This window comes from Cottoperca gobio, chromosome 3 (assembly GCF_900634415.1).
Source record: "Cottoperca gobio chromosome 3, fCotGob3.1, whole genome shotgun sequence".
Classification (NCBI taxonomy): Eukaryota; Metazoa; Chordata; class Actinopteri; order Perciformes; family Bovichtidae; genus Cottoperca; species Cottoperca gobio.
Window position 1 is genome coordinate 23738724 of NC_041357.1, and position 22953 is coordinate 23761676.

At 39.5% G+C, this 22953-nt stretch overlaps 2 protein-coding genes across 2 annotated transcripts in view; both read left to right on the forward strand.

Moving 5' to 3' along the window:
• The first annotated feature begins 575 nt into the window (after positions 1 to 575).
• eva1ab (eva-1 homolog A, regulator of programmed cell death b) overlaps positions 576 to 22953 on the forward strand; it is a 58734-nt gene continuing 36356 nt past the window's right edge. The window contains exon 1 of the mRNA XM_029428537.1: positions 576 to 851. The gene's annotated coding sequence lies outside the window, so the exon portion shown is untranslated. The remainder of the gene's footprint in view (positions 852 to 22953) is intronic.
• LOC115004002 (intersectin-2-like) overlaps positions 750 to 22953 on the forward strand; it is a 36493-nt gene continuing 14289 nt past the window's right edge. Inside the window, 23 exon segments of the mRNA XM_029425964.1 lie at positions 750 to 885; positions 8559 to 8632; positions 10116 to 10208; positions 10490 to 10553; positions 10680 to 10867; positions 11563 to 11814; positions 12612 to 12708; positions 12907 to 13040; positions 14874 to 14937; positions 15848 to 15985; positions 16337 to 16425; positions 17460 to 17722; positions 17842 to 17991; positions 18137 to 18277; positions 18716 to 18763; positions 18765 to 18788; positions 19162 to 19302; positions 20429 to 20509; positions 20949 to 21130; positions 21284 to 21599; positions 21630 to 22086; positions 22173 to 22294; positions 22457 to 22732. Coding sequence (XP_029281824.1) covers positions 8626 to 8632; positions 10116 to 10208; positions 10490 to 10553; positions 10680 to 10867; positions 11563 to 11814; positions 12612 to 12708; positions 12907 to 13040; positions 14874 to 14937; positions 15848 to 15985; positions 16337 to 16425; positions 17460 to 17722; positions 17842 to 17991; positions 18137 to 18277; positions 18716 to 18763; positions 18765 to 18788; positions 19162 to 19302; positions 20429 to 20509; positions 20949 to 21130; positions 21284 to 21599; positions 21630 to 22086; positions 22173 to 22294; positions 22457 to 22732 — 3327 coding nt within the window. The 5' untranslated portion in view covers positions 750 to 885; positions 8559 to 8625.

Below are 22953 nucleotides of genomic sequence, written 5' to 3' on the forward strand. Positions count from 1 at the left end.
CTCAACATATTGACTTAAAATCTCAAAATAATGAGTTACAATCTCAAAATAAGTGCATAGTATCTCAGAATAATGAGTGACCATCGCAAAATAAGTAGTCATTAAGTCATTATTTTTGAGATAGTAGGCTACATAGTACCTAATGACTTAATATCTGTAAATAATGAATTAGTATCTCAAAATAATGAGAAGCTTTCTCAAACTAATGAGTTAGTATCTCAAAAATAATGACACAGCACCTCAACATATTAAGCTTTCTCAAAATAATGACCCAGTAGTCTATCTCAAAATAATTAGAAGCTTTCTTAAAATAATGACTTAATATCTCAAAATACACACTTTATTTAAACTCGGGCTACAAAGTCATTATTTTTGAGAACATTTCACATTTTAATGACTAACGGGATCTTTTATTTTTTCATCACTTTGGCGGCGGAAATGATCTTCACTAGTATGAAGTTAATGTAGGATTTAAATAGGGATAAATACAATAAAAAACGACGACAGTTCTCCTGTGTTGCCTTCTTCCTTATCTTTCTCCCATCAATTGTTCTCCTTCCCCATCTGTTCACGTCCCTGTCGCTCTCCTCCCACTCGGCGGACGGTCAGACGTTAACAGCCACACAGCGATCAGTCGTCGTCAGCCATGTTGTTGCAGTTACACACTGAGCTGTCAGCAACAGGTTACTTTGAGTAACAACAGCTGCTAAACTTTAACATTTCTCTCACAAATATTGCTCTTCGTGGATAATAAACCTTCGCAGTGTGTCTGGAAACCCGTCCAGAAGTGGTGGGTGATAACTTCAGTCCTCCGGAAGCTCGGAAGTGTTTTTCTGGCCGTTGGGAGAGAGGTACGCGAGCGAAACTGCTTATCTAAGCATGAGTGTAAGTTCAACATTGTTAATGTCTCTATAGATCACTTTTAAGTTTCACATACGCGTTTGGACTATGTTCAGTTTCGTCTGTTAATGTTTGTTTCGTACTTTGATTCTGGAATATAAAAGGAAAACGTACATTTGAAAGTGGGTGATGCTGTGCTGGGATGGGAGTTAGGTTAGCTAGCTAAGTTATGATTTCATTAGCTGTTTATTATTATCGATACCTACATACGGGGTATTTATGAGGCGTTGTAAAGTTTGTAGAGGCAGATTTGCAGGTCAGTCTCCTAAATTCCTCTCTGTTCAAACGAGTCGAGCAGGTTGCAGGCTGGTGACAAGTGATCAGGGAATGTTACTCTATAAGTTCATCGTACATGCAGAGGGAGGTTCAAGTCACTTTGAGGTTGTGCATAAAGACAATCTGTGCACCATAATAGAGTAACAGTGCTGGCCTATTTTGAGGTTGACCCATAGTGGGTCTCCTGTTCTGATTATTGTCTAAAGTGGCATGATTAGTAAATAAGCATCTCTTCCAACTAGGGCTGCAACTAACTATTATTTTCACCATAGGTCGATTACTCTGCCGATTCATTCCCCGGTTAATCGTTTGGTCTATGAAATGTCAGAAAATAGTGAAAAATGTCAATCCCAATTTCTATGTCTTGTTTTGTCAGTCCAAAATCCAACGATAATCTGTTTAATATGATGCAAAACAGAATGAAAATAGGAAATCTCCATAAAATAAAATAACGTTAACGATTAATCGATTATCAAAATAGTTGGGGATGTTATTTCTGTCCATTCATTATCATTATTAAAAGTTACAAAAACAATGTATTGTACTGCAGGAATACACAATATTGTATTTGTCAGTATTTTATAAATAATAATTTACAGGGTAATTTCAGCGGATATTAATATTTTTTAATTTGTTGCAATACCAACAGTGGAGTTTACGTAGTATAATTGTGAAGCTTACTGGTGACTCCCAAAAATGCAGATTTATAAGCATTTATCCTTATTTTATTTTTCCACATGTCTGCATTATCTGAGGGAGATGAGCACACATTAATGTTAGAGGAAGAAAAAAATGCAAACATTTCTTTTGTATAAAATCTAAAATGTTTATTTCATTCTGTATTTTTTTTCTTACACTGCAGGCTGATCCTTAATTTAAAAGCTTACCTGTGAAGTGCAGCAGCACGAAATGAATGCGTCATTGCATCGACAGTTATTAGGTGTAATGCAAATGTTATGGTTAAGAAGTCATTACCTGTCACTGAAAAACTGACTGAAAAGTTGCACCGCTACGATGAAGCTTGCGGCCATAGAACCTTTTCATTATTCTTGTGACCATGGAGCTATTGTATTGGAGGAAAATAAAATTGTGCGAGAGATACAGATTGAATGGGTGTGTCGGTACAGTGGGCAAGGTAATAATTACATTTAAAGAGCCTGATGTGAGATACACGTTGAAGACTCTGCCACAGGACTGGTTTTGATATCCGTGTTTGCAAACTTCCCTTAGGCTGAATCTTCCTCAAGGCAAGATAAATTAAAGCCTGCCAGCTGAGCTTCACCTCAGACCTTTCTGTGGAGTAAAAGGTCATCAGTATGGTCATCATAAGCTGCATTGCCAATTTTCTTCATCACTGTCCCTGGAGATCATCACCACTGTTACAAGTGTGACCATTTGCCACATTATAATAACTGAGAGCACCAGTATTGGTTTGGTAGGAATTTGTTTAGCGGATGTAAGGTTTACCAGCCATTTAATTTCTCCTCCTTATTACCTCCTTCATTAAAAGCTTCAGTAAAGATAATACAGAGGAAAAGCACGCACCTATACACACAGTACTACCAGAAATATCCTGTTTTTAACTCTAGTTCCCGCTATAAAACAACAATTTATCAGAGTACTTTCTCCAGTCCTGTCATAGCCTCCTGATATATGAACACATCAGGGCGGGTCAAAGCAGACTAAAAGAGGGAGAGTCCTGCCTTGCCTCTTAAGAAAACAAAACGCAGCATTGCAAACAGTGTTTATCAAATCCAATCTGAAACACTCCAAAAGGCCTTTGCGGCACTCTCTGGACGTGTGAACGCCACTGGTTGATGGGGTGTTTATTGCAGAGTGGGTGGATGCGTTTTGCTGAAATATCGCTTAAACAAGGTCAGCTGAAGAGTTAGCTCTACGGTGGGAACCAGTAGAAAGACAGAAAAAATATTAACATAGAAGAGAGGGTTTAAATAGATGGATAGCCAAAGGAGCATGGGAAGTTTAACTGTACATATAAGCTACCCACACACACACACACACACACACACACACGCACACGCACAGAGCGAGAGAGAGTCATCGGGATGGAGTTGATGTCATTTGGTGTGAGGTCAGCGAGCGAGGCGGCTGAAAATCTATCATTTCGTAGAACAGACTGTGCTTGTTTCAGAACAGAGTATTTATGAGGACAGGTCAGGATCACACAATTGGTATGGTATAGATTTGGGGGCAGAGAGACATAGATATACAATGACACATGAAGAGACAGAGAGAGAGGTAAAAAAACTGTCCGAAAGACAGCCAGGGAATACGGAAGTGGAGTGATTAAGAGAGGAGAAAAGGTTAATTGTAAAACATCCTTTCTCTGTCTGGTTCTTCAGTGTGTTCTGGCAGCAAGGTGCAGTATAACGAGTGCACACAAAGCATAAGGGACAAACGGACATAAACAAATACTATCGGAGTGAGAGAAAGAGAGGAAGGCATGCAGGGTTCAAAACTGCAACTGAAGCAGCCAAGGTCAGGGATAGCCCGGCTATTTATCCAACAGTTTTCAGTGTTGTGTGTATACTAACGGGGAGACAGAAACGTCCCAGTCTTTCAACAGAAACCAAAGCAGAACTGAAGCAGGTGAGGTCTGACTGACATGGCCAGGCCATAAATAAAAAGACACACTCTGAGGAAGTGTGGTGTTTCTTTTCCCACCACACTCCAGTCAGACTTTAATTCAGCATTAATTTTGATTTTTTTTAAATAGTTCAATGCAAGCAGTAAGAAGTGCTGCAGGATAATTCAAAGGGACTGCATTGTCCTGCTTTGGACCAACAATCCTTTTTCACTGAAGACATTTTTGACTAGATTTAGCAGGAAAACCACAGGTGAAGTTAATAATCTAACGGGATGCACATGCCACTGTGTATTCTGGTTTACCGACGAAGCTCAGTAAAGGCAACCGTGTCATTGTTAACTATATTAATGACATCTGTGCTCTTCCTGCTGCTGGTCTGTAATGGCTAATGTAGGCCTTGATTTGTCCTGTTACAGTGCCTGCCCTCTGTAGGCTACCAGAGTGGAGACAAAATGTTCTCCCAATCATTGTGTATACCTCCAAAACAATCAATCCAGAAGGAATTTCATTTGGGGTGGAGGGATTGTAGGATGTACACTAAATCCACAAACGAGCGGCAGGGCAGGCAGATTTGCATAATAAATCTCCATCTCCTTTTGAGTAGTAGACTGTGACCCATCTGTCTGTACAACATACAGAGTTTGACCTTTCCAATTGCTGGGTGGAGTTTTTGCTAAAGAATGCAGTCCCGCTGTACAGATTGCATTTACACCTGGCTGTTGCCCTACCACCTCTTCATGATTGTGAAGGACCCAATATGAGTCATATGTCTGTCTATTCAGTTGTTCAGACTTGATGGGGTGTTCAAATAAACATTAATGCAGCATTATCAAACTGTTTTCCACTGATCAGACAGGATCCTCCATGTTTGAAGTTTAGGACAACAGAAACCCTCAAATGGACTACAGAACTACAGGTTCTTACAACCTCTCCACTCACCTCTCCACCACTCGTATATGTTTTGACATTGAGCATCCCCATACTTAAATAAATGTAATGCAGCGTCACACAGTGGTGAAGCGAGAGCTGGGAGCAAATCAAAGTCTTGCTTCCAGTCTCTATTCATTACACGGATGTAGTGTCCAGACTATACAGTGGGGTTTTTCTGAGCTCATAAAAATTGCTCAGCAAATTTGACATGCAGAAACCCTTATGTGAAAAATGAAAACTTTGCATAACTCTAAATGTATTACTTGTGTGTCTCCCTTTCTATAGTGCAGACTTTAACGCGATCAAAACAGTGCATCATTCACAGCCGCTTTCTTGTAGCCTTTATTAATTCAGAAAGGATTTGCATGAGGTTTGCAAAGCTGCGTCTACCACTGAAGGCACTTGAACCAGCCAAGTCAGTCGTTCAGGCAGGCGTCCAGTCAGGAAAAGCCAGACTCCTCTGTCACTCTGGAAACAGTAAACCTTAGAGCCGACAGTCCACTGCTATCTTTCATTTATTCATTATAACTCCTACAGTGTTACATTACTAGAGGTTAAACTCCAAGACTAAAGTCTGACCTGATACTGAATGGCTGATACTGTTGGTTGATGTCAGCTTATCACTCATAGCTTGTATTGGCATGAAACATTATTAAGGACTCAATGCAATGAGATGTCAGGCATCAGTTGAGATGAACATGTTTATTATTTAAGTATTAAAACAATGTGATGGATCCTTGCTGAACATGTGTGCTTATGTTTAGTACATAAAAGAACGAACCGGTCCGGCTCGATATTCTCAAATTGTCGTAGGCCTTTGTAACCTTTCGCAGTTACAATGTGTGTAACTGAGTTCATGGGCGTGGCATTGTTTCCAGCTAGTTAAGTAATCCATATGCTTAACTAAATTGGTAACCTGTCTTCTTTGTTTTTCTAATGGAAATAATGCAGTGTTGCTGTATCTGTGTTGGGACTGCTGCAAACATGACATCCTACTGAATACATTCTTAATAGGAGAAGTCTCCATATGTACACACCCTCATACTCCACTATTTGGTAAAGTCTGCATACAAAGAACAAGGGCAGAAGGAAAGAGAATAAGCATGAAATTGAAGTACAGGAGTCAGGAGGAATTGACCCAGGAAGAGAGGGAGAGCGACAGATGGCAGGCGGTAGATTAGCCCTCCATGCTGTTCTCTGACCACATTCACAAAATCTACAAACCATCACTCTCATTCTTTTTCGCTTTATCGCATTCATGTTCTCTTTCATGTTCTCATATCAGCAGGCAAGTCTGCGGTCATTTATTTTCTTAAAAATCCCTCGTCAATCTGTATTTCTTGCACTGCCCCAGTTCCAACCCTAGCTCTGACTAGTTTTTATTTTCCCGGACATCAAAGCTGTCCCCCTGCCAAAATCCGTGATCACTTCCTGTCAAGTGACGTCTGATGAGGAAATGCTTGTGTCTGTGGGTTACCGGGCAGGAAGGGTTGAGCAGAAAGATTGGAATTTCTTTCCTCCTCATCCGACTACATCATGTGATGACGGGGGAGAGAGAGTCATGGAGGAAACAGGTGTTCATCACACCTGTAATGAAGTGATTGTTAAAAGCTACAGAACCAAAATGATGGTCTGATTGTCCCTAAAAAAGGTGCATGAAAACAAATGTAACTTTGTATAAAATAAGACAAAAAAGAACATTATTAATCCCGAAGGAAATGTTCATGCCAGAGATTGCTGGGAAATGAAACGAGAATAAAAAACAACGATAAAGTGAAATAGGAGTAATACTAACGCCAGTGCTTAATAAAATAACTAAATGTGGGAGAAATTTAGTGACATAAGTAAACTAAAATAAAAAGTAATAATGCATGGTATAGGTAATATGGCACAGGATATAGATGTTATTGTTTTGTGTCTGATGCTGCAGCTCTATTTGATGTTAGTTTGCATATATTCAGTTGTTTAAAAATAAATACTTAACATGTAACTCATAGCGTAATGTGGCCTTCTGGTATCTGTCCTGTATTGAAGCAAAAGGTCCACACTTTTTTAAATCTAAACAAGGCAAGTTTGTGTTGGCTGTATTTAAACAGGTTGAACAGCACCACAGTCACAGATGACACTTATAAATATGCTGGCAAACCCAGATACATTTATTCAACATAGACCCATATATGGTACATTTAGTCCGTGGACAGCTTCCTTCTAACCATCCCAAGCAGTGTTAGAAAAACACGTACAGAAAATGTCGTCTAATTATTACTTGACAGAAAATACAAGAATGTAAGTTCTCTAGCTGGTCACACTACGGAGAAATCTTTATTGTAGTAAACTGACAACATTGATCAAATAAAATGGAGATACAGACACCTCCACTGTTGCACTAAATGTAGTCACTAATCACCTAAAATGTAAAACCTGTAACCTTGCAAAAGAAGGTGGCCCGCCTGCTACATATACAGGTTCATGCGACAGCCTTCCCCCACTTGCTTGACTCAACAAGAGTGGGTTTGAAGCATGATGCAACATACTTTGAGATGGGAGTGGTGATGTGTAACAGGAAAGAAAGTTGGAAGTGAAACTATAATGTTGTTTGAATGATAAATTGGGTAGGTTGATCTGGTTCAGACTGAAATATCTCAACAACTGCTGGATGGATTGCCATAAACAGACAGACTTTCATGTCCCCAGAGGATGAATCCTAATCATTTTGGTGATCCTCTGACTTTTTTCATTGGCAGTTTTTAAGTCAGATTTTCTCAACTATTGGATGGATGGTGACATTTATTACACGCATTCATTCCCCCTCCAGGATAAGTTGTAATCACGTGATGATCCTCTGAATATTTACCCAGTGCAGGAAAAAATATAACCATATATTTACATTATATTATATATATATATATATATATATATATATATATATATATATATATATATATATATATATATATATATATATATATATATATATATATATATATATATATATATATTCTAATTTACAACCTTTTGAAAAGGCATTGAGGGAGAACCCTCATATTCAATGTATTGCTACACAATCAAATATCAATAAAGAAGAATACATAGTTTTATCAATTAAAAAAAATAAACAAACACACACAAAACAACGTTACAGTGCAGGTATATGACCAAATAAGTGAAAAACATTTCCATCAGCCTCAGCTGAATTTTGTAAAACATTGTACCTGCTTAGCATTATCATGTTAGCATGCTCACATTAGCATTTAGCTAAAAGTACAGTCTCACAGAGCTGCTAGCATGGCTGTAAACTAGTCTTGTATGAAGACTTTACAATGAACGAATCACAACTTAAAAAAAACACATCTTCAAAAAGTTACATTTTTGAGGCATCCCATTAGTAGATGAACATTGGCCACTTGCCCACCACGATACAAAATGTATCATCACAAGACCATAAAGCCATTAGACCTGGGCAGCAGCATGGATAACTGATGTCTGTGCAGCACCAGGACACTACAGGTCCAACATAGTGCTGAAAAGAGGTTTATATTTCCTGCGTAGTGAGTGTAAATTCTTTCTTCTGAAGGTTTATCAGTCTAACGTGTGCAGTTTCGGTGCCTGGCCACTACCATGGCCCGTGTGGATAGTATTGGAATATGTCCCAGTAGTTAAAAAGCTTTGGGACCTGGCCAGCGTGCTCCTGACTGAGGAGAACAGGAGGAGCCCTGTTTGACTCTGCTGACTGACCAGAATCTCTCTCGCTGCTGCCTTTTCTCTCTCCCTCCTCTGTGACACCCCTGTCCTGTCTTCGCTGCAGTATTGACTGATGACTGGGCTGTGACTGTGTGTTTTGCAGATGGCTGCGAGCGGTAGCTGAGGACGCCACCGAGAGTTTCCCCTCTCTGCCTCTGCCACCTGCAAATATGAATGGTAAGACCACTGCAGTGTGTGTGTGTGTGTGTAGAGTGCTGTGTTTCTGTAGCTCTGCGGAGGACAACACAATGTTCTAGTCCTAGTAATAATTCCCAGTTTGAATACAATCGGTCTGAATACACACTGTTAATTTGTCTCTTACAGTTTGTTAGTGTTTGTGTGAGTGAGGTTTTAATCTTCTGGATCAGCTTACTTTTAGTACTTAAGTTGTTATCCCGTTTTTCTCTGTATAGGTATTACAATATTTTTATTATTATTTCTTATTTTATGTTTAATTAAAAAATATATATATATTATAAGTAATCCACGACCCATAAAGGGATGATAATTCTAATAATAAAATGAATAAAGAACATGCAACTACATGTTTTATACCTAAATAATGTACATGTAGCATGTTAAATTAATGACTAAATGAAAAATATCAGCTGTGAGCTTTTAAAATGTCCTATGATTATTCACAAATAGCATATACTGTAAGTGTGTGACAGTCATTTTATCCCCACTATACCGTAGAAAAGCAAATGTACAATGGTATGATAACCGTCAATTTTCATAGCGAGGCAAACCATGTAACCCTCGCTCTCTGTGGTCATTATGAAGTCCATTTCTTTCCATATTTTGACACCAGATTTGTTTATGATGCCAGTCACATGGTCTAAGGTTAACTGTGTATGTTTTGTTATGATAAAGTGAACTGTCCATTCCCTGCGTCTGCTGATGTACTGTGGAGTAAACACTGATGTGTAGTCAGCCTCAGCGTCTGAACAAAGTGACACAGTAACCGGTGTAACCGCTTCATTATCACTTTGTCAATATCAGTGAATTCCCAAATCCTGACTGCCACCGAGGCTGACCTGGGTTCATCTCGGGTGGGTGCGTGGTGCAATTTATTAAAACAGTGGAAAGGTGAAACAGCCGTGGGCCTTTTCAAGCAGCAGGTTTGCTGAGTCGAACCTCATATCAAAAAAGTATCTTTTTATTCAGTAAACTTCTTACAACAGAACGATGCTGACAGGGCTGACATTCATCTAATAATAACAGAGAAGCATCTATTGCAATTTCCCTCTGACGTGCCTATTCATATTTTCTCTGTAACTATAATTGATAGCATTTTTTAAACCTTTTTATAGGAAACTTAAATTCAATTGCATGTTCATAAAACAACTTTGACTTTTAAATAACTTGCATTGTCTGCAAAACTGCACAAAGTCACAGCACAAAGGACCTTGTTGATGTCAAAGCCTTGTTTTTAAGGTTGTTCCTACACGGCTTATTTTGGACTTGCAGGTGCTACCAATTTGCAAGCTTTGTGTCTTCTTCACTCGCACCGAAGAACTTCCACAGCGAATCAGATCTAGGAGATGCAGTCAGCTGGTCACCGGTCTTGGCCGATCAGCTGACAACGGGCATCTGACCGGTGCATCTCTAGATAATGGGTTGGTGTTTCACACTTTGAATTTCTTCTTTTTCTCTCCAGGTGGTCCAAGTGTATGGGCGATCACTCCAGAGGAGAGGATCAAACATGACCAGAAGTTTGGCACCCTCTTCCCATCAATGGGCTATGTCTCAGGTACACACACCAACACACACATCATCGCACAGACTGTTGCTGTCCTTCAGTATAAAGAACAGTGATTTCCCCAACATCAGAATAATACACAGGCACATGTAAATCTAAGTAGCTATAAAATGCACACAAATGGTGTTGACATCCTCAGGTAATCTGGCAAATACACACACAGGTACAGGTGCAAAAAGTACTAGATAGTGATGTAATTTATGCAGTTTATGCAGTAGCATCTCAATTTTCTTGTGTTTCTCAGTTTCTTACCTTTCTAATTGTTTCTATAGGGGAGCAGGCAAGGAAGTTTTTACTCCAATCGGGGCTGCCTGCTTCAGTTTTGGCTGAAATATGGTGAGAAACGCACACAATCTCACACACTCATGTTTGAGCGATATGTTCTCTGTACATTTTCACTGAAAGATATACTTGATGGACAAGATTTTAATTGTGATGACTCTGTTTATCTCTGTCTCTTAGGACTCTGGCTGACATGAATAAAGATGGGAAGATGGACAGGTTGGAGTTTTCCATCGCTATGAAGCTCATAAAGCTTAAACTCCAGGGTACAACGCTTCCCTTAGCACTGCCATTCATCATGAAGCAGCCTCCAGTGCCTGCGCCCAACCTCAATAACCGTACCTCGTCCATGACCAACCCATCCTATGGTACAGTATCATTATTAAATACTGTATGTGGATGTTAGTTAGCGAGGGACCTGACTGTCCACAATGTCTTTTGCTTCAAAAGTCTCAGGCTTAAACTCAAAAAACAAATGTGCGGATTAGGGCTGCAACTAACTATTGTTTTCATTATAAATTAATCTGCAGGTTATTTTCTAGAAGGTGTGATATCCCAGGCAAAAACATTGTTTGTTTTTTTATTTAAATAAACATTTTGAGATTTTGGGCTAATTTGCTTCCATAACATGTGTTCTTTCAAACTAGTTGAGAGAAAACATCTAAAATCCCCATTTAGTTGTTTATTTGAATAACTTTGTCTATTTGCATCTGTACATTTAATTCAAATTCATTAGATAATTTTCTTAATTAAGTAATATAATTTTCTTTACCCTACTCACCTGTAGTGTCTTGCAAAATGTATGTATTGTATGGAACTTTATAATACATACTCGACTTCAGTAGCACTAATATACACCAAACCTTCCCGTTTATTCTAACATTCTGAAGGTTTATACATCATATACAGCCTGATTTTAACATTTTATTCCTAAAAACATGGCAAAAACAGATTTCTTTCATGGATGTGGACAGTATTTTTCTGATGTATGGGAATATATGGATTCAATTTGACTGCTGCGTCATCTTACTGGTTAACCTATTTTGTATTTTATGTATGCTAGGTATGGCTTCTGGGCCTAACATGTCCATGATGCCCGGGACAAACCTTGCCATGTTGACCCCTATGTCCATGCCAACCCCTGGACTCTCACATTTGACACCAATGACAGGCCTCACCCCTTTGGTTCCTACAGCAACAGGCCTGAGCCCTCTAATGGCCTCCTCCTCCACCAGGCCCACCGTGGGAACTGCCACCCTGCCAAATGGCACCATTGGACTTTTCCATTCAACCCCAACAGGAGGTTTGGCTGCTGGTACAGATTATTTAGATTTCTAACTTTTATTTATCTGGTTGTTTTTTTTCCTCGACTATAGTTTTGTTTATCGCTGCTGTCATCAGTTCACCCCAAAATCCATATTTTCCCTCTTACCTGTAGTGCTGTTCATCAATCTAGATTGTTTTAGTGCGAGTTGCCAAATCTTGGAGATGTCGGCTGTAGAGATGTCTGCCTTCTTTCGATTTATAATGAAACTAAATGGCACTTGAAAGCGCTAAACTCAACTCAACAGCAATGTCTCTTTTAGGAATATAAAATTGCACAAGATAATTCCTAAGACCTTGCTGTCAGCAGTTTCACGTAGAAACAATTGTCTTTCTACCGAACTACATCCACCAACAAGTGCCACTCGTCCATGAGTAGATGCACACTTCCTTCTGTCCCTTTTTTAAATTAATTACATTCATCTGTCCTTTGATTATCAAGTCACTTTTTTCTTGCAATGCCCTGCAGTGAGAGTAAATATTGTATACATTTGCAGCAGAGTGCACATGCTGAAAATGTTCTGAGAGAAAAGGAATAAATCCTGGCGTGGTTTTGCAGAGTCAGATCTCTCCGTCTCATCTCCATACAAATAGCCTCCCTGTCCTTGGCAAGCTTGGCCGGACAGTATATTACTGACCCACTGTAGGGCTCCCCTCCCCCTTCTCCCTTTCTCCCAGCATCATGATGTTATGCTTCTGGTTAATGGCTTCAATAAGATGTCATCCTAATATTGCAGATAAGTATAGGAAAGTATGTAAAGGATATTTGTGTTTGTATTTTGTTATCAGGCATACCTCGGTCTGCATCCCCCTACTCATCTCCGCTAGGACTCTCCTCTTCTGGTATGAACAAGGCCTCATCGCTGCTGGACCTAGAATCTATCAGGTAACACACGCACACGCACACACACACACACGCACACACAAAACCACAGAGAAATTTAGAAGCACTAAGCAATTTCCCTTTTGCACAATCAGTGCCTCATTTATCTTGTCAGTCCTTTTTTTTAAAGTGCAAAAACACACGAGTCTTCCTGAAGTTTGGTGCACTCAGCTTGTGTTCTTGCCTCTAATTGTCTTTCAGCTCCGCTTCCTCATCCTCTGCGATGTCCCCCATGGGTACTGTTCCCAGCGACTGGGCTGTGCCACACTCCTCCAGACTCAAATACAGACAGCAGTTTAACGGCTTGGATAAATACATGACAGGATACCTCAGTGGTAAGAAGTGTGTCCGTATTTCATGTATGTGAACGGAGTTTTGGTCATACAAAACCAAACTATGCCTGTAATGCAGGCGTGGATGTTCATGAACAACAGTGACTGATGATTTCAAAACGGTTGCCTCCCTATTTCTCTCCGTGAGTCTCAAGACTTAACTAACTCTAAGGAAGTGGAGGCTGTGTCAGCCCCAACTGTGGGTGTGTTCAGACACAGGGGCAGTTTCTCAACACACACACACACACAGCCAAGTATACATTTGCCTTTTCGCTCTGTTCCTGCAAGCCTTGCAAAACCTGTTCTTTTGAAATATACGATGCAGTCAAACAACACTCGTGCATGCGATGTTCTGTCTTTCCTCACAGTGAGACTTTGTCCATTATGAGCGGTGCAACACATTTAATAAATTACAATAGATTATGCTCTTCAGACCGAACCTTTTAACAATTATGCTATAATCTATGAAGAGATTGGAGAGTTATAATAATAATACATTTTATTTATCAAGCGCTTTTAAAAGGTACTCAAAGACGCTTTACAGATGCATATTAAGATTTATAATTACATGATAAAACAGGACATCAACATTTAAAATACATGAAAATAATTACACGTGCCAATTGTTGACAATATCGGCCGTAACCATCTGCCTTCTCTCGAATGTAATGGAACTAGATGCACTCGGCATTTACATACACATTTAGTAGAGGAAAAATATGTAATTTAGATTCTGGTGGTGAATTATTATTATTATTATTATTATTATTATTATTATTATTATTATTATTATTATTATTATTATTATATAAATGTATGTGTATACATACATCACATGTGTGTGTATATAAATAAATAAATTGTAAATTATATATATTGTATATTATATACAATTATATATATTGTATATTATATACAATTATGTATATTATATACCATTATGTATATAATATACAATTATGTATATAATATACAATTTTGATATATTATATATATATATATATATATATAATATATACAATTTTTTTTATATATATATATGTGTGTGTGTGTGGTAGATATATATAGAGTATCTATAATATATATAAATATATATATATATATATTATATTTATTATATATATATATCTTATAGTGATATATTTATTATATTTATATATATATCTTATATATATATATATATATATATTTATATAGATATATATATATTATTATATATATATAGATATATATATATATATATATATATTATATATATACAATTTTGTATTTGCATTTTGTGTGTGTGTGTGTATATATATATTATATTATATATAATAATAGAATAGAGATATATATATAGATATATATAATAAGAGAGATATATATTATATAAATAGATAGATATATATAGATATATATATAGATAGATATATATATATATATATATATAGAGAATATAGATATATATATAGAGATATAGATAGATATAATATATAAGTATATATATATATTTTAATATATATCTATCTATATATATTATTTATATATATATCTATCTCTATATATATATATATAATATAGATATCTATTATATATATATTATGATATATCTATTGAATTCGTATATATATATCTATATATATATATCTCTCTCTTATGATATATATTCGTACTCATAGTACATTATACATATACATACACACACAATATATATATATATATATATATATATATATATATATATATATATATATATATATATATATATATATATATATATATATTATATATATCTGTGTGTGTATATGTGTGTATATGTATGTATGTTCTGACATTTGTCAATCTTGTTTCCAGGTCAGCAGGTGAGAGGTGCCATGGCGACCACGATGCTGACTCAGATACAGCTGGCTTCCATCTGGTGAGAATATCTGTGTGTCTGTACATGTCCTATAATTGTGTTGTGTTCAAGGGCCAAAGTCAGGTTTGGCAGCCAGACATAAAAAAAACCTAATTCCACTGTAGCTGGTGTGACAATAGGACATTGTTTCAAGGGTGGTCTTGTATCGATTACCAGTAAATACAAGGACATTCATTTTGGTTATAGTAAAATTAGTTAAAACTTATAATACTGTACCTCTGCTGTCATTTGTTTTGGTTTTAACACCCAAAATCTTTTCTGTATGCAAATTGTCCCTATAACTTGTTTATCTTATTGTAATTTATAGGTTGGACATGTCAATGTAGATCAGAATCTATAAGTAGCTGAGAAGTTTAGTCGCTAACCTTAAAGTTAAAATATGTAACTTTATCTTAAAACGACTAGACCGGTGTTATATATGCGGTTGTGTTCTTGCATTATCCCAAATGTTTCTAATAACTTTCAAACCTAGAGAAATCCTTCATGGTAATCAAGATAACGGGCCGTCAGTGCTGTGGTCAGATGCTGTTATAAATCGACTTTTTATCCCGTTTTAAGCCACATTTTTAAGATATACTTTTTAGATCTCGATTGTTTTTATTTATACATTTGAAACGGATGAAGGATTTTAATCATCAGATATCTGGATCCTAAATTATCAGAGAAACAAGCTAAGCAGCCGAACAGCGTCGGAGAAACTGATTTTTAAGGTGAAACTGCTTTATTCAGTGTTTTACGGTTTTAATCATCTGCTCTGGAAAGTTGTAATCATATTCAAGGCCTTCTCTAATCGTGCTAAATATTTCCTAGTTGTCTTAAACTACCTTTCTACCCTGATCGCAATTCTACTGCATTGTCAGTATGAAATCATGTATAAACCTTACACCTCCAATTTGCCACCCTCCCTCAGGACTTTAGCGGACGTGGATAAGGACGGTAAACTAAAAGCTGACGAGTTTATTTTGGCAATGCATCTCGTGGACATGGCAAAGATCGGACAACCACTCCCGCTAACACTACCAACTGAACTGGTGCCACCCTCACAAAGGTGTGTGTGTGTGTGTGTGTGTGTGTGTGTGTGTGTGTGTGTGTGTGTGTGTGTGTGTGTGTGTGTGTGTGTGTGTGTGTGTGTGTGTGTGTGTGTGTGTGTGTGTGTGTGTGTGTGTGTGTGTGTGTGTGTGTGTGTGTGTGTGTGTGTGTGTGTGTGTGTGTGTGTGTGTGTGTGTGTGTGTGTGTGTAAGCATGTGGTGCAATTTCACAAAAACATTGCAAGTAGCCTGCACAGTAGATAGGAAGTGTTTTCAACATTTAAGTACATTTACCAAGGACTCATCAATGTAGATATTTATGTATATTTTGATTATGTGTTTTCCAACTATCTATGTTTTCTATGTTCCAGGAGTGCAGTGAATGGATCCAGCCCTTCTCCCTATGCTTCTCTGACTGATGACTTTGACATCGAACCTCCACAGAAACACAAAACCAACAGTCAGTACTCACACTACCAACTAAGCGAACTAACTGAGTGTAGCCTAGTTACCTCTGCCAGGCTGTTCGCTCTGTGTTTGCATGCGTGTTAGTACCTGTTTTCCTGTCTGTCCAGGGCTAATATCGCATACTACTAGACCCATCAGCCTACTATCTTTTGTGCTCATGTATTACTTTTTGCTCAAGGATCTCTTGTGGTTGCGGTGATTCATCATTTTTGAAAAACCTGTTTTTATTGAGTGTTTTATACCACCTTGAACTGCTCACCTCCTCTTAACCGGCCAATAGGGGTCGCATGTGATCAACAACTGCTTCAGTAACAAAAGGCATTTCTCGCAATTGGCTAGGCTAAAGACGAGCCTTACCCTAGCCTGTTGCAGTCCTTTGTTTGGGGGGGAGAGGGAGACACACCTGCAGTTTTAATGCTGCATTATGTTCAGTCTTGTTTTCTATATTCTCCATTACTAAAACAAAGCAAGGCAGCGCAGCGTAAATACACAGTAACCAGATAAGATTACTCAGTGTAATCAATCGTTATGTCTGTCAAACTTATTTATTTCTGCACTCACACTGACCAGGGCAGCCAAGTAGGGTAGTAGTAGCAAGTAGGGCAGCACATTCTGGTGTTGGGTTTGTACACACTATCGTCTTACAATCACAAGTTGTAGCCGCTGGAATTAAAGGTTATATCAGAGGGGTTTTATTTTTATTAAGTTTACAGCTTAATGCTATTTTTTTTAAATCCCTAAATCTCCCAAACGTCAATAACAATCTCTTAGTTTCTCATTTTTCCTCAGGGGCAGTTTTACTGACATTACAACATTTTCTCAAAACAATGTGTAGACGTTTGTGTCCAATGGGAACATTAGCCATTTTAATACTTTCAACGAGAGTTCATTTAAAATATTTTACTGCTTAACCCTAACCAAGTTCTCTAAAGTTCATTCAAATAAAGTAAATATTTTGTATTTCACTGCTTAATCCAAGTACACCAACGGCGACTTCATCAAAACTTTTCATTGGTCTTTGTTCAGTGTCCTTCGAGGATAAATTCAAAGCCAACCTGGAGCGAGGAAACGCAGAACTGGAGAAAAGACGCCTGGCGCTGCAGGATGCGGAGAGGAGGGAGAGGGAGCGGCGTGCACAGAAGGAGAGAGAGGAGCGAGAGATGAGAGAGAGGGAGGCTCGGGAGGCCGAGGAGAGGAGGAGGAAAGAGGAGGAGAGGAGGCTGGAGCGACAGAGGGAGCTGGAAAGGCAGAAAGAAGAAGAGAGACAGAGAGAGATAGAGAGAAAAGAGGTGAGGGACTGTAGATACTGTATTCACATTCAAGAATAAATCTTTGCATGAATGATTCCTTTTTCTCGAGCAGCAGGGAGTCGTTTATTTACACTTCAGTGTCCTGTGTGTTATTCCAGGCTGCACAGCGGGAGCTCGAGCGTCAGAGGAAGGAGGAGTGGGAGAGGAGGCAGAGAGGAGAGCTCCAGATAAAGAGGGAGCATGAGCAGGATGATATCATCAAATTGAAAGCTAAGAAAAGAAGTCTCGAGATGGAGCTGGAGGCCGTGGTGAGAGTTTATTTCAGTGCATCTGTAACATGCGTGCCGTAGTCATAAAGTGTTTCCCTCTTTTTGCCCAGCTTTCTCTCGTCCATCATGAACACATTAGGGAGAGTTTGTAATGTTTCTGTCATCCTCTCTCTCACGGCCTCAGGGCAACAAGCATCGTCAGATCTCAGACCGGCTGCGTGACTCTCAGAACAAGAAGAAGCTTCAGAAGACGGAGCTGGATCTGACCAATCAAAGGAAAGACACTCGCCAGCAGGACATTAACGTCCTGCAGAAACAGCTGGAGGTGTGTGTGTGTGTGTGTGTCCATCCTGTGTTTTTGAGCTTAACTAGAAATGTTAAAGTGGCAATAGACAACTTTTCAACTCTCCGCCAACTCCAGAGCGACACATTTAGCAACTTATTCAGACCATCAGTGAAAAAAGCAAGAAATATATTAATATATATTATGTTGTAACTCATTCCTGATGCTGCTCAGAGTTAAGTGAGGCTTATAGGGAACCAATCCTAATGCAGACGGTGTCGTTATTCTATAGCCTTTGCATTGTGCGATCAACATTTACTTCACAATGATAGTTAAATGTCTATTGCCACTTGAATGCGTTATCTGTCATTTCTTTGTCCGATCAGTGCTTTGTTGAGAGAGAATACTTTAATGTTTTCCCAAATATTTTCCTCCAATCACTCATTTCTTGTTTCTTCGGATGCATTTCCTCTGAGTCAGGAGTTCCAGAGGAAGTTGTCCCAGCTGACTCCGGAGCAGAGGAGACTGGACGGAGAAACTCAGAAACATGTCTGTGAACAACCTGCCTGGTTAGTATTGATGGATGAAATGACTCGACCGTGTTACAGCAGCACTGATGGATGTTTGATACAAGACAACGACACATTAATGGGCGAAGTGGGCAGTTATATCACAGTAAATTCAAAATGTACTGTATACACAGAACATTGAATTATATACTATAATGCAGCAATACTAAATAAGTAAAAAGCATATAAATATTCATATTACTAATATATGGAGAATGCAAATAAATAAAGGAAACGTATGAATGACAATGTGATTATAGAGATTTCCCCTTCGTTAACGTACCTGCTGGTGTCGTAGCACTCTTCTTCTCACTGGGAATATTCCAGCTTGTTTAACTGCATTTCATCTGTTTGTAGCAGTCCACCATGTCCACGCTGAATGTGGTCTTTACTGAGAAAAAAGGGACATGTCTGAAACTGCGAGAGCAGCTGGGAGTTGTGGAGAAAGATACCGCTGCCAAACTGTCTGAGATGGACCAGTACAACAAAGATATGCAGGTAAAGATCGGGATGATTATTAACATTTATCTGGATATCTGATCATGTTAGCGCTCTTCTTTGCTACTACAGGGGCTCTCTAGTACTCCTGACGTGAGGAGAATATTCTCAGCATGTTGCAGTTTAGAGCTTCTTGTTCTTCTTTTAGTTTTATGGCGGGTTGCAACCGTTACTTATAACATACAGCATCCCTGGGTTACTTTATATTATTAGGTAAATAATTGGATCTTCCTCCTCTATCCTGTAAGTCTCTTCCAACCACTTATCACAATGGTTGACAAATCGGCGCAGTGATACTATTGTAACGCGGTCACAGCTGTGTGTTCGCAAGCGGCTCAGCCAAACATCAATCGAGGAACTATCAGTCTTTATAAAACAACATTTCACATAGAACCATGTTGAGCCTTTTTCATCCAGGACTAACATGGAGCACGTGTTCAGGTCTGCTAGTCCTTTTTATTTTTTTAAAGGTCTCAAAAAGTTTTAAATGATATGAAATTAAATTTTAATCGTATTTAAACTTCTAGCGTGTTTGGAGATTACACCTCTCTGCTGCTCCACCACCTCCAGCAGTCAGACTCATTCTTTGATAAGTATCAATAACTACAAACGGGATAAATGACTAAAGTATGATGCAGGACATAAAATGGACTTCTATCTGTAACTTGCATTGCCACGTTAGGACAGTGTGTCTTAACTTACATAAAATGAACCGGATGGTGCTGACAATGTGAAGCTTTAACACAGAGCTGGTTGTTTTCCTTACAAACTTAACTCTTTATATCTTGTTTTCCTAATTTTATCGCACTTGTATATGTAACAGACTTGTGTTTTAATGTCTTTTAAGTTAACATCTGTTTTTAAGTACCACCACATACTTACTAATGCAGCTTGGTCCTTGATGCCTCTATTCTCTCCTCCAAACATTTCTTTCCATCACACCTTCTTTCTTACCTTTTTGGTACTGATTTCATCCCTCTGTTCACTTTGATTTCTCTCTTCTGCACTTCTCTTCCCTTCTTGTCTTTCTTCTTCTGTTTTTTCCCATGCTGGATGCCTTTCCTCGATTCCTCCTTCCTCTCTCTTCCCTCTAACCCATCTCTCATCCCCTGTCCAAACTTTACAGTATGTGGGTGATGAGGACTCTATGCTTCAGGCTGTCTTCTGTCTGCTGGCCTGCCTCCGTAACCTCTTCTACCTACTAAAGGTTTTCGCTTTTAGGTCTCTTTGTTGTTCTCGTATGTTTCCTCTTGTTTTCTGCTCATGTTCATTGCTTATATCTCCATCTTTCTGACATCTTGTGTCAGTGCTGTTTTAGCTCTTTGTCATATCCCTCTTTTTCTTTGCTCAATGTTTAGGCACCCATGTACAGTATGTGCTTGCTATGTGTTTGTGCATGTTGTGTGTGTGTGTGTGTGTGTGTGTGTGTGTGTGTGTGTGTGTGTGTGTGTGTGTGTGTGTGTGTGTGTGTGTGTGTGTGTGTGTGTGTGTGTGTGTGTGTGTGTGTGTGTGTGTGTGTGTGTGTGTGTGTGTGTGTGTGTGTGTTCCGTCCACAGCGCGTAATGTCCATTTATGTAGCTAATTCTTTAATTCAGTCACATATCTTTCACTCTGCTAGTAAAGGTGTGTTTTTTTGTGTGTGTCAGGAACTGAGAGAGAGCCAGAGAAAACAGCAGGCGACACTTGAGAAACTACGGAACATCAAAGAGGACAAACAGCGTGAATTGAGTCGAAGGAAGGAGGAGGAAGCGGCGAGAAGGAGAGAAGAGGAGAGGAAACAGCAGGACGAGGAAAGGAGGCAGAAGGAGCAAGAGGAGGAAGCTCAGAGGTATTTTGCTTTCACACAGATTATTAGATTTACATTAGATACTCGGACGTGTCCTCTTCAAGCAAAAGCTCTAAAATGTCCATTCAAACCAAAAATTTACTTTTTCACCTTGATATACAAACTTTTAAAATAATGTTTGCTTCCCACTTACAGGCGTATTAAGATGGAAAAAGACCGCCAATGGCAGGAGAAGCTGAGGAAAGATGAAGAGGAGCGCCGGAGGAGGCTTCAGGAGGAGAAAGAGGCCAAACAGAGGGAGGAAGAGGAGAGGGAGAGACAGGCTCTCATCCAGGCTGCCAAGGAGCAGGCCGAACGAGAGCTCAGAGCAAAGGATGAGGCAGAGCGGAAAATAAGAGAGGTGGAGGAGAGGAAGAAAAGAGAAGAGGAGGAGCGGCATAAGCAAGCAGAGAGAAGGAGGCAGGAGGAGGAGAGGAGAAAGCTGGAGGAGGAGAGGAGGCAGCTAGAAGAAGAGAGGAGGAAACTAGAGGAAGAGAGAAGGAATGAGGAGAAGAGACGGAACGAAGAGGAGGACCGACGCAAGAGGGAGGAAGAGAGGAAGAGGTTAGAGGACGAGCGGAGAGAGGAGGATCGCAGAAGAGAGAAGGACGAAGAGGAAAGGAGGAGACAGAGGGCGGCCGTGGCCGCCGTCCGAGATGCGGAGGAGAGGAGGAAGCAAGAGGACGAGGAGAGAAAGAAAGATGAAGACAGGAGGAAGCTTCAGCAGCAGGACGAGGATCGGAGGAAGCGTGAGGATGAAAGAAAGAGGATGGAAGAAGAGAGGAGGAGAAAAGACGAGGAGGAGGAGAAGAAGAAAGCCGAGGATAAGAGGAAAGCCGAGGAGACGAGAAAGAGAAAGGAGGAGGCATCTCGTCAGCAGCAGCAGCCAAGTGGAGTAGGGAAGGTGGATATTCAGGAGAAACTGACGTCTCTGCTGAGAGGACTGGAGGAGAGGAAGGGTAAGACACATTTTTCTTCTTCAGCATGTATTAAAACCACCTTTTGAAGCTCAACTCGCACTATGATCCCTGATGTGCTGCTTTAGGTGGGCAACCCAGAGCCACACATCACAGAAAATCAGCAGCTCTCACATCCTTCAAAGCTCTCTACACGTTCACGGCCCGAAACAACGAAGAGCTCAACTTCAATGTGGATGATGTCATCGAGGTAAGCTTGAAAATGATGTCTTATGAGGGCTTGACAAAAGACAGATGCAAAAGATAGAACTATTCTCTGGATAAACGGATCACTTACTCATTTTCAAATGTTCTTCTCTTCGTCTCTCTTTCACTCTTGTTCCTCTTGGTCTTTCTCGAACTCTCCTGTCAGGTTGATGAGACGACAGAGCGGGAGGAGGGTTGGCTGTACGGCAGCAGACAGGGGAAGATGGGCTGGTTCCCAGAGAGCTACGTCGAGAGAGTGGCCCCGTCAGACGCAGCTAATCATACTTCTGCTGCTGCTGCTGCTGCTGCTGCTGCTCCTCCTAAAGTGCCGCTCCAGTCACAACTTTCCAATGCGCTTGATGCTGTCAAGGCAGCAGGAACAAAGTCAGCCTTCACACCAACACACTCTCCAAACCCTGCGCCCTCTGAGACACAAGGACAGGTGAGACGTTTATACAACAGGTCATTTTACTGCTGCACCGATTGGTATCCGTCGATTACCACAATATGTCTGAACATACAGAAACGCTCAAATACTCGGAGGTGAATTCACAAACATTGCAGCTGATGGAACCACATCATTTGCGACTGCCCTCTGCCCCGTCTCATGGTCCGATTCACAAAAGATATTGTGCTAATGATATTACAACGCACACATGGCCA